This window comes from Camponotus floridanus, unplaced genomic scaffold (genome assembly GCF_003227725.1).
Source record: "Camponotus floridanus strain SB8 unplaced genomic scaffold, Cflo_v7.5 scaffold103, whole genome shotgun sequence".
Lineage (NCBI taxonomy): Eukaryota > Metazoa > Arthropoda > Insecta > Hymenoptera > Formicidae > Camponotus > Camponotus floridanus.
In genome coordinates, this window is record NW_020229219.1 from 45,693 (window position 1) to 60,433 (window position 14,741).

Consider the following 14,741-nt stretch of genomic DNA (forward strand, 5'->3'; position numbering starts at 1 on the left):
TGCGATTGATATTCTATTAAAATACTTCAAATATTATTTTTCTATGCTAAATTATTATAATCAATATATAAATTTTTAATGATTCACAATGCTTTAACCAATTTTATATTTTGAGAATCAGAGTCAATATTGTATTAGATAATAAGACTGCTGCAATTAATTGCATTCTCAAATTCGAATCGTGCGAATATTTCGTCTATATTTTTTTTATTATCTAAGCATATAAATTTTATAAATAAAAAACTATTGCAGATTTCATAAAGTATCTATTATTCTGCATAATTTATTAAGCATTACATATAATATACATGATTTTAATATTGAAATATTTGTGTATATAATATTAATTGAAATCTTTCTGGCATTTTTTTATGACATTATTGTTTCATTGTGAGATTCATAAATATCAAAAATCAATGTCAAATATATACTTTATACTTGTTTTACAATTAATTAAATAGATCTATATTGTAAAAGCATAAAAGAGATCGAGCTCAAATTTCCCGCCAGAATAACTGATTTTCAGATTGGTCAATAAAGGTGCAATTTCATTGACGCTAGAAACCAGCGGCAAATTAAAATCAGTAGATTTTCTCTAGATATTGCGTCAATAAAATAAAGTTCAGTTTCAACTTTTTCAGTGTGTAAAGCGGCCTTTTCATTGACGCTACTTTTTAGCGTCAATAAAATTGCACCTTAACAGTTGGCAGCCCTACGAGATAGGCTGTGCAGCACTGCGCGTATATAAAATAAATTTGAAATCGCTTCTAGCCTAATCATCTTCACGCGATCGACTTTATTTGAATTGCACGGCATCGCATCGAATTATGATGCGGCGCCGATTTGTTCGAACGTAATTCGGGACATCGCGATGCTGTATAAGCGTCGAATGAGCACGAATTCTCACGCAAATATGATAAATCACATCTACTCACCGTTCACCGGCTGTTCCACAGGCCGCTTCACTCGCTCGCCTCGGGACGTCCCATTCCGATCTTGATGCACACGATATCATCAACGCGAACGCGCGACACTTTATTCGGCACTCCCGATATTCGCTCGCATCCGATAATCATCATCAAGGGCGCAAATAACGCGACGCGACTTCGCTCCATCTTCGCGATCGCGCTATCACTGAACTGTGAAAAATAGCTGTCGCGCACTTTCACCGACATATTATGAAAGTCGCGCGATCATCCTTGGACACTTTCGACGCTCTTTCACTCGCGATATTCGTTTAAAAACGGTTAAAAGACGCGAAAAATGCGGACGTACGACGATCCGTGTAACTGCGTATGACTCCAAGTCACGTATGACGCGTATGACGTAGCTATGACGCGTATGACGTCGCAGCACGCGCCAACATGGCGGCCGAACCAGTGCGCACTGGTTCGGCCGCCATGTTGGCGCGTGACGTCACTGCGACGTCATACGTGACTCGGAGTCATACGCAGTTACACGGATCGTCGTACGTCCGCATTTTTCGTGTCTTTTAACCGTTTTTAAACGAATATCGCGAGTGAAAGAGCGTCGAAAGTATCCAAGGATGATCGCGCGACTTTCATAATATGTCGGTGAAAGTGCGCGACAGCTATTTTTCACAGTTCAGTGATAGCACGATCGCGAAGATGGAGCGAAGTCGCGTCGCGTTATTTGCGCCCTTGATGATGATTATCGGATGCGAGCGAATATCGGGAGTGCCGAATAAAGTGTCGCGCGTTCACGTTGATGATATCGTGTGCATCAAGATCGGAATGGGACGTCCCGAGGCGAGCGAGTGGAGCGACCTGTGGAACAGCCGGTGAATGGTGAGTAAATGTGATTTATCATATTTGCGTGACAATTCGTGCTCATTCGACGCTTATACAGCATCGCGATGTCCCGAATTACGTTCGAACAAATCGGCGCCGCATCATAATTCGATGCGATGCCGTGCAATTCAAATAAAGTCGATCGCGTGAAGATGGTTAGGCTAGAAGCGATTTCAAATTTATTTTATATACGCGCAGTGCTGCACAGCCTATCTCGTAGGGTTGCCAACTGTTAAGGTGCAATTTCATTGACGCTAAAAAGTAGCGTCAATGAAAAGGCCGCTTAAAAGCTTCCAGCTTCTGGCGTGAATAGTGGTGGCGCTTGGGATGCACGTAGCGTGATAGAGACGATTGATGTGATCCTCCGCGTGTTCTGTGCGCGTGATTTTAGAATTAATTTACCGTGACGATCACGCGATAATGACGGACGGCACCGGCAACGAGGATTCTGCAGTTATTAATTCCATATCCGGTAAGATATCGAGCCTATGTAATTCCTCAATGTGCGACACCGGCCGTGAGAGGTTAGGATTGGTTAGAATTGATTAGAATTGTTACACAGATTTTGAATTGCAACGAATCTTTCGGATGTGCTCGCGTCTTTTAGCTCACAAGTTTTAATAATTTTGATTAATCTATTTCTGATTCTGGCGAAAAAATTTCTAGATCATGATCCTTGTTCACATAATTCTGTAGACACATTCATATGTGATTGATATTTTTATGTCTTTATGTACATATATTATATATTCTATACTTTTTATCTATTTACAAATTAATAGGATATAATTGTTAAATTTCTTGTTAAATTTCTATATCACAATAATATGTAAAGAATTTCTTCATATCTTTCAACAAATATATTGCAGATCAAGGTAAAGCTACAGCTGGTACCGCAGGTCCTGTAGTTTTATATTCAACTGCACAAGCATGGCGAGTCCAATTCTATCGCAGTTTCACACATATGGATATCTTGGAATCATCGGATGAAGAGGAAGACCTGTCTCAATATCAATTTGAAGATGATCTCGAGTATCTCAGATCTCTTGATCCAAGAGATTGGAAAGATCAGGATCATTATGCTGTTCTAGGTTTGAAAAATCTTAGGCACAAAGCGACGGAAGATGTTATTAAAAGGGCTTGTATGTAAAGTATACTTTGTAGAAGAATATATTAATGTAACCTTAATTCAATTGATTCAACATTGTTTTTGGATATATCTAATCTGTATTGTAGATAAACAAAAAATATTAAAACATCATCCTGATAAACGGAAGGCAATGGGTGAAGAGATCCGACCAGATGACGACTACTTTACATGTATAACTCGCGCCTGGGAGACCCTCGGGAATCAACTGAAAAGGCGAAGTTATGACAGTGTTGATCCTTATTTTAATGATAATTTGCCGGATGAGAAAGATTGTCGGAACAATTTCTATGAAGTACTAGGTAAAGCGTTCAAAGAGAATTCACGATGGTCCGTAAAAAAGCCGGTGCCACATTTAGGCGGACCATATACCCAACGAGAAAAAGTAGAGGAATTCTACTCCTTTTGGTATGACTTTGATTCCTGGCGCGAATACTCGTATCTTGATGAAGAAGATAAGGAGAGTGGTCAAGAGTGAGTATGATAAATGATAAGGTTTTTTTTACAGGAAATTATAAAATTAGTATTTATGACGAAATTAATTGTAGTCGGGATATGCGCAAATGGATTGAGAAGAAGAACAAAGCCACGAGAGCAAAACGAAAAAAAGAAGAAATGACGCGAATACGGACATTAGTAGATATGGCTTATAATATAGATCCTAGAATAAAGAAGTTCCAACAAGAAGATAAAGATAAAAAGAATGCTGCAAAGAGAGCGAAACAGGAAGCGGCAAAAGCCAGGCAGCAAGAGGAAGAAAGAATAGCTCGAGACGCAGCGGAAAAAGAAAGATTGGAGAAGGAAAAGAAGGAATCTGAAGAGAGGGCCAGACAGGATGCGCTAAAACAGGAAAGGGAGATGCAGAAAAAGGCATTGCGTAAAGAAAGAAAAGCACTCAGAGACTTCTGCAAAGCGAATAATTATTTTGCCCAGAATTCGGCAGAGAGTCTCCGACATATGGAAAGTGTGGAGAAGATTTGTGAGCTGTTTAAGCTAGTGCAGCTGGAGGAAGCGATGAAGAAATTGCAGACCGGCGGTAGGAACGCGTTTTTAAGCATTATTGAAGAGACGGAGCGGAGGATTGAGGCAGAGCGCCGTGTGAATGTGATTAATAACGATGCGAGAAATATGCCCGAGAAACAAACCAAAACTTGCACTGCACCCTGGAGCGAGAACGACTTGCAACTTTTGATAAAAGCGGTCAATCTGTTCCCCGCCGGGACCAATCAACGTTGGGAGGTGGTCGCGAATTTCATTAATCAGCATAGCGGTTCCACCAGTGGAGTTACACGCGATGCCAAGGAGGTCTTGGCGAAAGCCAAGAGTTTGCAATCAACCGACTTCAGCAAATCAAGTTTGAAGGAGCAAGCTAATAAAAAGGCCTTCGATAATTTCATTGCCGAAAAGAAGAGCAAGGATGCGGTCGAGGAGAGAATGCCAGCCGTCACGGAACGTTTGGATCATCCAATCGCGAATGGTGTTACCCCTGAACCTAAAGACACAAAAAAAGAAACTACACCATGGACACCAGGCGAACAGAAACTTCTTGAACAAGCCCTGAAAACCTACCCTACCACAGTCTCGGATAGATGGGACCAGATCGCTGCGTGTATACCAACTAGAACGAAAAAGGAGTGCATGAGAAGATACAAGGTAAGCATTGAAAAAAGAATATTGTATAACATAAAATCATATTATTACATAAACAACCAACAAATCTCTTTTTGAAAGTAAAAGTAAAAAGTAGAAATATATTTGAAATAATATTAAACATTACGTGTTGTGATCTATAATACCATGCTTTTCTACCTTTGTTGCAGGAATTGGTCGAACTCGTAAAAGCGAAAAAGGCAGCACAAGTGGCGAAATAATATTAACTCCACGTTAAGTTCGAAATTTTTCTCTAACTTATTGAACTCTAGTTAAACAAACAATTTCGACGCGGCGATTAAGTCATTTCTCGAGACAAGGATCTTCTGAGGAATTGGGATTTCCTTCGGAGAATTATAATTGAAATTTAAGACTGGACGACGAGAACCTTAGCTTACTCATTGAGTACCAGTTCGCGTGTATACCTGTGCCTTGCTACAGCCGATACGTGCACGAGTGAGCTGCACGGCATACACAGAAATTTTACATGTTTTTGTTGGATGAATTCTGCGACACATTTTAATTCTTACGCGCTGTACTTGTAACGTACCTTTGATAAACCGTGCCGCTGCCAGTTATTATTTCCGTGGATAAATCTTATAACTTGGGAGAATCTCTTGTGTATAGCTTCCACTTTGCAATATGAATCTTCATGAGCGATCTATACTTCGTGTTGTAAGTACTGTAAAATAAAGAGAAACTGCTGCTGAACAACGGCTGGAGGACAACGGCAAACTTTAGAAACAAACATCGATGTTTGAAATACGTCTGTTGGATCCTTGTCGATAAAATTCCATCCTTGCAATTTTCCGTGAGTACCTATCCTAATTACACATCTATTTATATATAAATTCTCTTGCCATTTTGAAGGGACATTTTGAACGAATAAAAAAGTATTAAATTTATAAAAAAATAATATATTTTACTGATTTGTTAAAAACGAAATATTTTTTCGCGCTTTCTCCTTATTTCGTAAAATATTATATATTTTTCTCTCGTATCAATTTATGAATGACGTTTCTACACTTTTTACAACGAATGATTTTATGAATGATATCTTAACATTTGTAATCCGAGAGTTACAGAAAAAATATTTTTCACGAATAATACAATACGCGACATGAAAGGATTTCGTGAAGAAACGTTTCAATCACCGTTCAATTTTATTTCCTATTTTTCTCATTCCATACTTCAACATTCCAAGTTTATAATAATTCATATTGAAACACATGGCGTTATATGCATTGCTATAAATTTACGAGCGGCGAAATATAATTAAGACGACAATGTATCCTTTCGACGAATCCGTAGTGTATTCAACTAAAATCTAATATGGTAAATGAATATAATTATTGTGCGTTTTGTCCTGTTAGCACTAAATCTATTCGCGTCTTTTTATGCTATTCCCGGTATGTATCACTTTGTCATTATTAATTATTACAATTAATATATATTAAGCTTCGACGATATATTATATGAATATTAATTCTCGGCTATTAATATCAATTTTATTTCGAACGGATCATGTATTTATGAGCAACAAACGGATCAAGAAACGATCTTGATGCAATAGAAATACGCGATTGATCCTGCTAAATCCTTCATCCTCAAACTTCAAGAGAAGAGACACACATAAATATATTTATATATTTATATATATTACACTTTATAGCAAACAAAAAGTATTTTATATCTGATCATTATATATTCAATTATGTATGTTGAAATCGAGCAACTTAAAGTCGTTTTTTCATTTTAATTTCGATTTTTTGCCTTCAATATTAATATTCAATTTAATATTTCAACATTATAAATTTTTCATAAAGTTAGCAAATTTCAGTCATTGTTAATTTTTTTACAATACAATAGGGTATCGATAGTCGAATGTGCATTGAAAAATCCCGCTTAATTTTTGCCGATAATTAAAAAAAATGTAAATCTTTCGTGAAAGATGTGTATTCCCCACAGGAGATTGTTAAACTTTTAAGAATATTTATATTGAAGCCCTCGGATATGGCTGATGCCGATACTCGGAAAACGAGTGCGTTTCGTCGTGGCGGAGGCGTGGGTAGCGTCAACTGTTGCTCGATTCCATCCTGAAAACTGCACGAGCGTGCAACACACGGGGGTGATAAGGGAAAAAGTATAAATGTCGTTCTTAGTACGTTAATGCGTGTGACAAGTCAACGCACATGCTTTCGAATGCCTCGAAATAAACTGATCGAAAGAATCTGAAATAAAGTAAAGTCTCTGCCTTCTGGAGATCATTATTCGCTTTAAAATAAATGCTATAAATTATATAAGTACATATACTTGCATTATAATATTATATATATATTTTTTAATTCTTTTCTCGTAATTCATTGTGACGAAGTACATACATGTTTAAGGTGTAATGGGCCTTATGTCATTATCGAAAGGAAACCTGAGAATGAGGGAACTAAGCTGGCATTTATTCGTGGGATGAATTTATACGTATATGCGATAAAATAAATTTCATTTAATACAACATATAATATTTCTAATAAATTGTTTCTTCTATTTTATTAAAGAAACTTTATTGCATTGCGTATAAATTTAGATGACCATATTTCTGAACTATTCATTTTTATGAACAGCACGGATATGAACCAAATAATGATTTTATCAGTGATACAACAAAGTAGATGTGGCTATGTGTTTCTAAAAGTGGATGTAATGGCGCTACTATATTGAAAGTAGTTACGTGAAATGCCGGCTTTGTTATTACGCATGCACGAGATTTCGCAACGCTGTTTGGAATTCGGAATCAAAGAAGATTTCGACGTGCGTTGCCGGCAAGTATAAATCTCGATACAATCTCGTTATTTCTCAACATTCTTTGTGATAAGTTAAAAGAGTATATTGAGACAAAAAGCGACAATGCCGAAATTAATATTTAATGTTTATTCGGTGTCCGAATTTATAACTCGAGAAACAGAAAAACGCAAATTTTATATCGATAGCGATGTCGCAATGAATTTTGCATCACTCTGCAAAAGATTGGAAACTATTTTTCCGATACTGCGAACAACAAGATACCATCTTCTATGGCGATGTAATTATTTTTTTTTCTTCTATTTTAATGTCATACAAAGAAGATTTCTTGATGTCAGCTATTTATTATATTTACTAATTACTTCGAAATAATTATTCGTATCATCTTCTAACTAAATTTCATAGAACCAAAGAAGGAATATTCAGACTGGATTCATGTAGCAAATAACGAGGAGTTGGAGATTGCAATAAATGAGATGATTAACAAACAAAGCTACTGTGAATTTCGTGTTTGTAAAGATTATTCATTAGCTACATAAATAATAATTGGAAATGCCAAAGAGAAAAAAGATGATGTATCCCAACATAAAGAAGAAATAATAAGTGATATGTATTGGTTGTTCTCTAATATATGTTACTCGCCGCGTTACAGTAAATATCGCGCGAGAGAGGCAGGCAACATGCGCGGCGTCGTGCACGATTTCGACCGTCCGCGCGCAGACGAAAAACGACCAATTTATAACTCGACTTCCGGACGTGATAGCGATTTCGTTCTTTTTGCATAAAATTCTACACCATTTCGCGGCACTACCGTTTAAATCTCGTCCCGATCGCCCGAGGAGCGGCTGATTTACAGTGAATATCCGAAATCTGATTCTTGGACTCACACTTAAGTGTAATATTTATACAGGGTCGTCAATTTTCGACTTTAACGAAATAAAGAAGTAGATTGGCTCGAATTAAGAAGGAATGACCAGTATTGTTTTGGGATTGTCGCAATAATTAATGAAATATTAAATAAAGAAGATCGGCCAATCTGCGTGAGTAGAGAAGCGCGCGGCGACGAGAGTCGTCCCACTGTAATCCGATACCAGCGCGGCGAACAATACAGGTCATTCCTTCTTAATTTGAGCCAATCTACTTCTTTATTTCGTTAGGTCGAAAATTGACGGATACCCTGTATATAACACACAGTATAACATTAAATCATATTATTACATAAAACCAAAAAAATATCTTTTTTAAAATAAAGATAAAAATTAGAAATATTTGAAATAATATTAAACATTACATGTTGTGATGACATTTCGAAGTGTAATGTCATGCTCTTTTACCTTTGTTGCAGGAATTTGTCGAGCTCGTAAAAATGAAAAATAAAGAGAAACTGCTACTGAAGAATGAAGAAGAAGGACGACAAACTTTAGAAATAAACATCGATGTTTCGAAATGCGTCCGTTCAATCCTCGTCGATAAAATTCCATCCCTACAGTTCCGTAAGTACCTATCGCAATTATACATTTATATATACAAATTCTCTTGTCATTTGAAAGAACATTTTGAGCAAAAGTATTATCAAATTAAAAAAAAAAAACATATTTTACTGATTTGCTAAAAAGGAAATATTTTTTCGCGCTTTCTCCTTAATTCGTGAAATATTATAATTTTATCTCTCATATCAATTTGTGAATGACGTGTCTACACTTTTTATGACGAGTTATTTTATAAATAACATCTTAACGTATATTATCCGAAAGCTATAGAAAAAATATTTTCGCGAATGATATAACGCGACATGAAAGGATTTCGTGAAGAAATGTCGTTTTAATCACCGTTCAGTTTTATTTCCTATTTTCCTCATTCCATACTTCAACATTCCAAGTTTATAATAACTCATATTTGGAAACACACGGTGTTACGCACTGCTATAAATTTACGAGCGGCGAAATATAATTAAGACGACAATGTGTCCTTTGACGAATCCGCAGTGTATTTAATTAAAATCTAATATGGTAGATGAATATAATTATTGTGCATTTTGTTCTGATAGCACTAAATCTATTCGCGTCTTTTTATGCCGTACCCGGCATATATCATTCTATCATTATTAATTATTTATTACAGTTAATATATATTAATCTTCGACGGTATATTAATTCCCGGCTATTAATATCAATTTTATTTCGAACGGATCATGTGCAACAAACGGATCAAGAAACGATCTTGATGCAATAGAAATACGCGATTGGTCCTGCTGAATCCTTCATCCTCGAATTTCTACGCGGTTTAAGAAGACACACACATAAATATATCTATATGTACATTATACTTTAGAGCAAGCGAAAAGTATTTTACGGATAAGAAATTTCGCATTGACTTTCTTTTCAAATCTCTCCGATTGACTATAGTCAGACTTTTTCCAGTCGCACATTCGTAATTTTTCTCTCGGCTTTAATACTTACACTATTTTCAGCCGTATATCCTCCCTGATCATTTATTTATTCAGTCTCACGAGATTAAAAATTTTGGTCTCTATGTACGACTACTTTCACGCGACATTACTTAGTTGCGATAAATTTTATAATATATAATATATGAGAGAAAGCGATGTGTATATATATATCTCTCATATATTATATCTCGTATTCCTACTCGCGATCTATTAATTAAGAGCTTATCGTAAATGGAACTTGGCACGTAATCTACAATTCGATGTGCGAATTTTATTCCGTTCTAAAACGGTATAAAGTCGTCGATGAAAAGATGTTACATTATTAGAAAGATGTGGAAAAATTAATATTACACTTTACATAAATAGACATTTCCGCAAGCAAAATTGGTTCTTCCCATTTAAAATTTCAGACGATCAATGTGTTTAATAATTAATATCATCATTGAATTGTCAGATGATTATTTTGTGGAATCCAACGACGATCTTTCCCTGGAAATTTTCGACCTCTTATATCCCTAATATGCGTAATATGAGCGCACACGTGTGTATGGCGACTATAAGCGAAAAAGATCGATTGCACGGTATTTTAATTGCTATGACAATTTTTATTCAGACATCATAAGATATAAACAGACTTCGGATTTTTAAACATATTAGTGGTTCTGGACCGTGGCGCTCCATTTATTTATTTATTTTTTTTTTTTTTGGTTTTTGTATTTCTTTCGTTTTCCTGAGAGAACGAAGAATAGACGGCGATCTATGTTATTTTACAGAGCGTAAAAAATTCTGCCGCTACTTGTGGTCATGTTTACGGACCCGTAGTCTCTGTGATTTTTACACTTACAGCGCTTCGGTATCATCCGACTTCTAAAATTTGGCATATACATATGTGTACGTACTATATATATATATATATATATATATATATATATATATATATATATATCGTAAAGTAACGCTTTCACTTAAGTATGAAGACTAAACAAAAGAAGCGAATAAAAATGAAATTAATATATAAAGCATCAAAATATGGGAAATATGTAACGCAATCAAGGAGGGAATATTATGAATGAAGGACAGAAGCAACAAACCTTCGATCGTTCGTAAAAGCCATTCGAACGAATCGGTCATCGGTGCAAGCGAGAGCTTTTTGGCTTATAATGTTCAGACACAACGCGCATCAAAATAATTGACGTTGAAAAGAAACGGGGAACGTTTAAGAGAAACGAAAAAATATAAGTATATACGATACTCGGCTGTGCGTAGGAGAATTCGCGAAGAAAAGATACGCGAGAGAGAGTGGAATTTCGCAATTGGTCGTAGACAAGCCAAGAGGCTTCCGCGAAGAACGTGGTTCTGAAAGGTATTCCAAACTAGTAAGTGTCAATAGTAAATCGATCTATCAATCGCCCCGATCGTGTGTTCGCTCGCGATCGGCGAAATTCGAGATCTGTGATGTCTCTCTTTGACTAATTATTAGAGATTCTAATTGTGTGGTTCTAGACATGTTCTCCTTGCGTTTATCTTTGTTTTTTTGTTTTTTTTTTTACAACCTGTGACAACTGTGCGTACAAACGGGAAAAGTCGAAGCTTTTTTACGCGACAAATCTCCAGAACCACGCCGATTGACGAGTACTTATAAAATTTACGAGAGCTTAAAAATTTGTCAACGACTATATAAGTTAACATTTACGTAGTTATAGTTTAGTATCTATGCACATCTCCGCGTAATTTCCCAATATCTCACACATACGTTTCTGCGTACTCCAAAATCACTCGAATGACACACATCGATAACGCGGTTTCTACATATATATTGCGGATTTAAAAATCTGAGTTTGTATTGTTACCGCGGCTGCGTCCTTTGCGAGTGAGCTCTTTGTGCGTGAAGGGGGACTTGCGCAATTTCTGAAGGATTTACTCGGTCATTTCTTTCATCATTTTTATCTCATTTTTGTTTGTATAGATATCAAATTATTATAACATTACATTTAATATACACGTATCTGATTATTATATATTCAATTATATATGTTGAAATCGAACACCTTAACATTGTTTTATGATTTTCAATATTATAAGTTTATGAATTTCAATATTATAAGTTTTTTCACAAAGTTAGCAAATTTCAGTCATTGTTATTAATCTTTTATAATACAATAGGATATCGATAATTGAATGCGCATGGAAAAATTTTGCTTAATTTTTGCGATAATTAAAAAAAATGTAAATCTTTCGTGAAAGACGCGTATTCCCCACGGGAGATTGTTAAACTGTCAGGAATATCTATAAAATAGCTACCTCTTTCTCTATTTTTCTCTTCCTCTCTTTCTTTATAAGGCTCTCTGTTGAGCATACGCTTGAATAGATGTAATCTTAAGTTGAAAAAGAAAGAGAGAGAAAGAGAGACTTTACAATCGGTAATTCGCGATCTAGATTTTTGCGTTTCCTACCGTTTCGCCACGCATCCTAATATTTTGACGTAATAAAAATTATGTATCGAGAGTCTCACCGCGTTGTTCCTCCATAAGAAGATCCACAACGTCTTGTCTACCCATTCACACTCTCATACCCTTACCCTCGTTTGTATAGATCGAGATTATTAATATACATACATACATACATATTTATATATATATAAAATCTCGAATCTCTCGCAGTTTACTCGTATGGGCCATTTATCCTCACGCACCTCAGCGGAAATATACGCGCGCAAACGGTGTTATGTACACAATTACAAATACGAATAATATCTATATCGTCACAACATATCGCGTCAATAGTGTACAACACACTCGACTCGCAGCTCTCTCTCCTCGCGCAATAATAATTCGCAATAATAGTCGTTTACTTTGTCTAAGTTGATAAAAGTCTTTCTCTGGTCCGAAAGAAGTTATAGATACTTAGGCACTTGTTATCTCGTCTAGAATCCATATATACGTACGAATCATGAGTTGTAATTATCGTGCTAGTAACTGGCAATCATCAGAACAAGGTTAAGAGACTAATTAATAATGAGAGCAATAAGAGTGATTAGATCCGCCGATGTGCCTCTCGCGCATCGTAACATGGTTCGTACTTTTTCACCCTCCTTTAACCCTCTATGACGTTAATTGGTTTATTTTAGCGAATCACAATTTGCTCGCTATGTAGAAAATAATTTATCCAATGGGAAATTATAATGAGTGATAGAAAGTTATATATCAAGTTTTACGTTTATTCTTATGAAGTAATAGTAAACGTTTGACAAAGTGTCATAAAGGGTTAAGCTTAACGAGCCTTAAAAAAGAGGGTTCAGATTGCTAGAACGAAATAGACGAATTAAAATGATCAGATTCATTTCGGTGAGATTGTATTTCTAATCTACGACACAAGACAAATTGGAAAAATGTTTAACTCGAGACTCTTTTATGTGTCTCTTTTTAAAATATTAATGCTAATTAATTAAATGTAATATAACGAAAGTATTTTATATATTTTGTGAAGAAGAATTTTGTTTTAAATTTTACGATTAACTGTTGATTTCGTAATTTGTTGTCCTTTACAATTAAAATAAATATCAACTTTCAGAATAATTATTAAAATCGAAAGTAAAAAATTGTTACAGAAATTTTTGTCTTTTATTTTAATTCGTCTATTCTCCATATTGAGTGCACGCGGCATTCGTCGTGTCGTTCTTGGTCAGGACATCGAACCGAAAACGGAGATTAATGTTAAACAGGAACAATGGTAAATCTCTAAAGGACTGTTCCTAGAAGTAAACTCAATTCCATTCGGGAGCCCGGGTCCTCCCTAGATGCTTCGTCAACTTTAGCGATCATTCAACGTTGAAAAAACGAAGCTCTGTGCTGCAACGATTCGTCTCGATCGTCTTGATCTGTCGCATCGCGGCGAAAATATATATTATTCTAAGAATTTATTATATATTCTTGCGCGCCTAAAAACGCGCGATCGAACGCGACTTGATTCGCTCGATCGAAACTCGCACGAATCTCGATAGAAATACCGAGTCAAGTTAGGAATCAAGGCGACCCAAAATGTGTCGGATAAAACACTCACGCTTGGCTAGAAAATATTCGCTCGAACGAAAATACATGGTTCATTGGTGCCCGAGCGTATCGCAGGATGAACATCTTGAACGTCTCGAGCTGCTACATCTTTGCCTCGTTCTTTCCCCTCTTCCCCCCCCTTAGACTGAGCCAACTTTTTGTCTTTCGAGTAGCATCTCTCGATCCGCATCTAAATATAACTATAAATATTCAGAACAGTTCAAAACGTCCTCTTCGGGACAACAACAATTACGATGATCGAACCCCACGCGGCATGAATCCATCCAACTCGCGCGATCGATTCAGATTCCGCTGATAGCTTCGACGTTACTTCATCGTAATCGACGATCTCGATCCTTCGGCGACTACTCCCATTCGAAGGGAGTAGGAGTTTTCGGGTTACGTGGACGACGTTTGCGTCGTGACAAGCGAATTTTCGTCCTGCTAGGACGGTGGTTGTCGCTGTTGTTGCTGTTGCTTCCGATTGCTGCCGCGATGACGATAATCGGAGGATTGTAGTTGACGATAGACGGGCTGGCTCGGCGGCTGCTCCTGTAACGGCTGATAACCGATACCGGTGATCTGATGTTGCGGTTGTTGCGGTTGTTGCTCTTGCTGTTGGCCACTGCTCCACGGCTGCTGTTCCGCCACATTTTGCTGCAACTGATAAGACAAGGGCTGACCGCGTCGTTCCTGTAGCAACAGTTGATGCGCCGCTCGATCCATCTCCTCGCGCGTCATATCCAACGCCTCTTGCATCTCGCGCGACGTGTATCGCACAAAGTCCGGGTCGCAATACTTGCCCAAACCTTGCTCCACTAGAACCTGAAAAGTGCACG

The 14,741-nt window shown here is 36.7% G+C and overlaps 2 protein-coding genes across 4 annotated transcripts in view; one reads left to right on the forward strand and one right to left on the reverse strand.

Annotated features, from left to right (window-relative positions):
• The first annotated feature begins 2,136 nt into the window (after positions 1-2,136).
• On the forward strand, positions 2,137-5,356 carry LOC105255350 (dnaJ homolog subfamily C member 2). Its single transcript, XM_011264580.3, has 5 exons — positions 2,137-2,283; positions 2,681-2,953; positions 3,048-3,432; positions 3,507-4,611; positions 4,779-5,356. The coding sequence occupies exons 1-5, from the start codon at positions 2,232-2,234 to the stop codon at positions 4,827-4,829; spliced, it is 1,866 nt and encodes a 621-aa protein (XP_011262882.1). The 5' UTR covers positions 2,137-2,231; the 3' UTR covers positions 4,830-5,356.
• A 5,919-nt stretch (positions 5,357-11,275) lies between these two features.
• Positions 11,276-14,741, reverse strand: part of LOC105255351 (muscle calcium channel subunit alpha-1) — a 65,727-nt gene continuing 62,261 nt past the window's right edge. For 2 of the 3 annotated variants that reach the window (XM_025410799.1, XM_020028821.2), the window contains exon 43: positions 11,276-14,727. In XM_025410799.1, the coding sequence (XP_025266584.1) occupies positions 14,347-14,727 (381 nt within the window). In that variant the 3' untranslated portion in view covers positions 11,276-14,346. The remainder of the gene's footprint in view (positions 14,728-14,741) is intronic. The other variant, XM_020028823.2, reaches the window with a different exon arrangement.

Coding starts and splice junctions, on each gene's coding strand:
- LOC105255350 (XM_011264580.3), top strand. CDS start 2,232: ATGACGGACGGCACCGGCAACGAGGATTCTGCAGTTATTAATTCCATA. Junction 2,954..3,047: donor AGATGTTATTAAAAGGGCTT/GTATGTAAAGTA, acceptor TCTGTATTGTAG/ATAAACAAAAAATATTAAAA. Junction 3,433..3,506: donor GATAAGGAGAGTGGTCAAGA/GTGAGTATGATA, acceptor AATTAATTGTAG/TCGGGATATGCGCAAATGGA.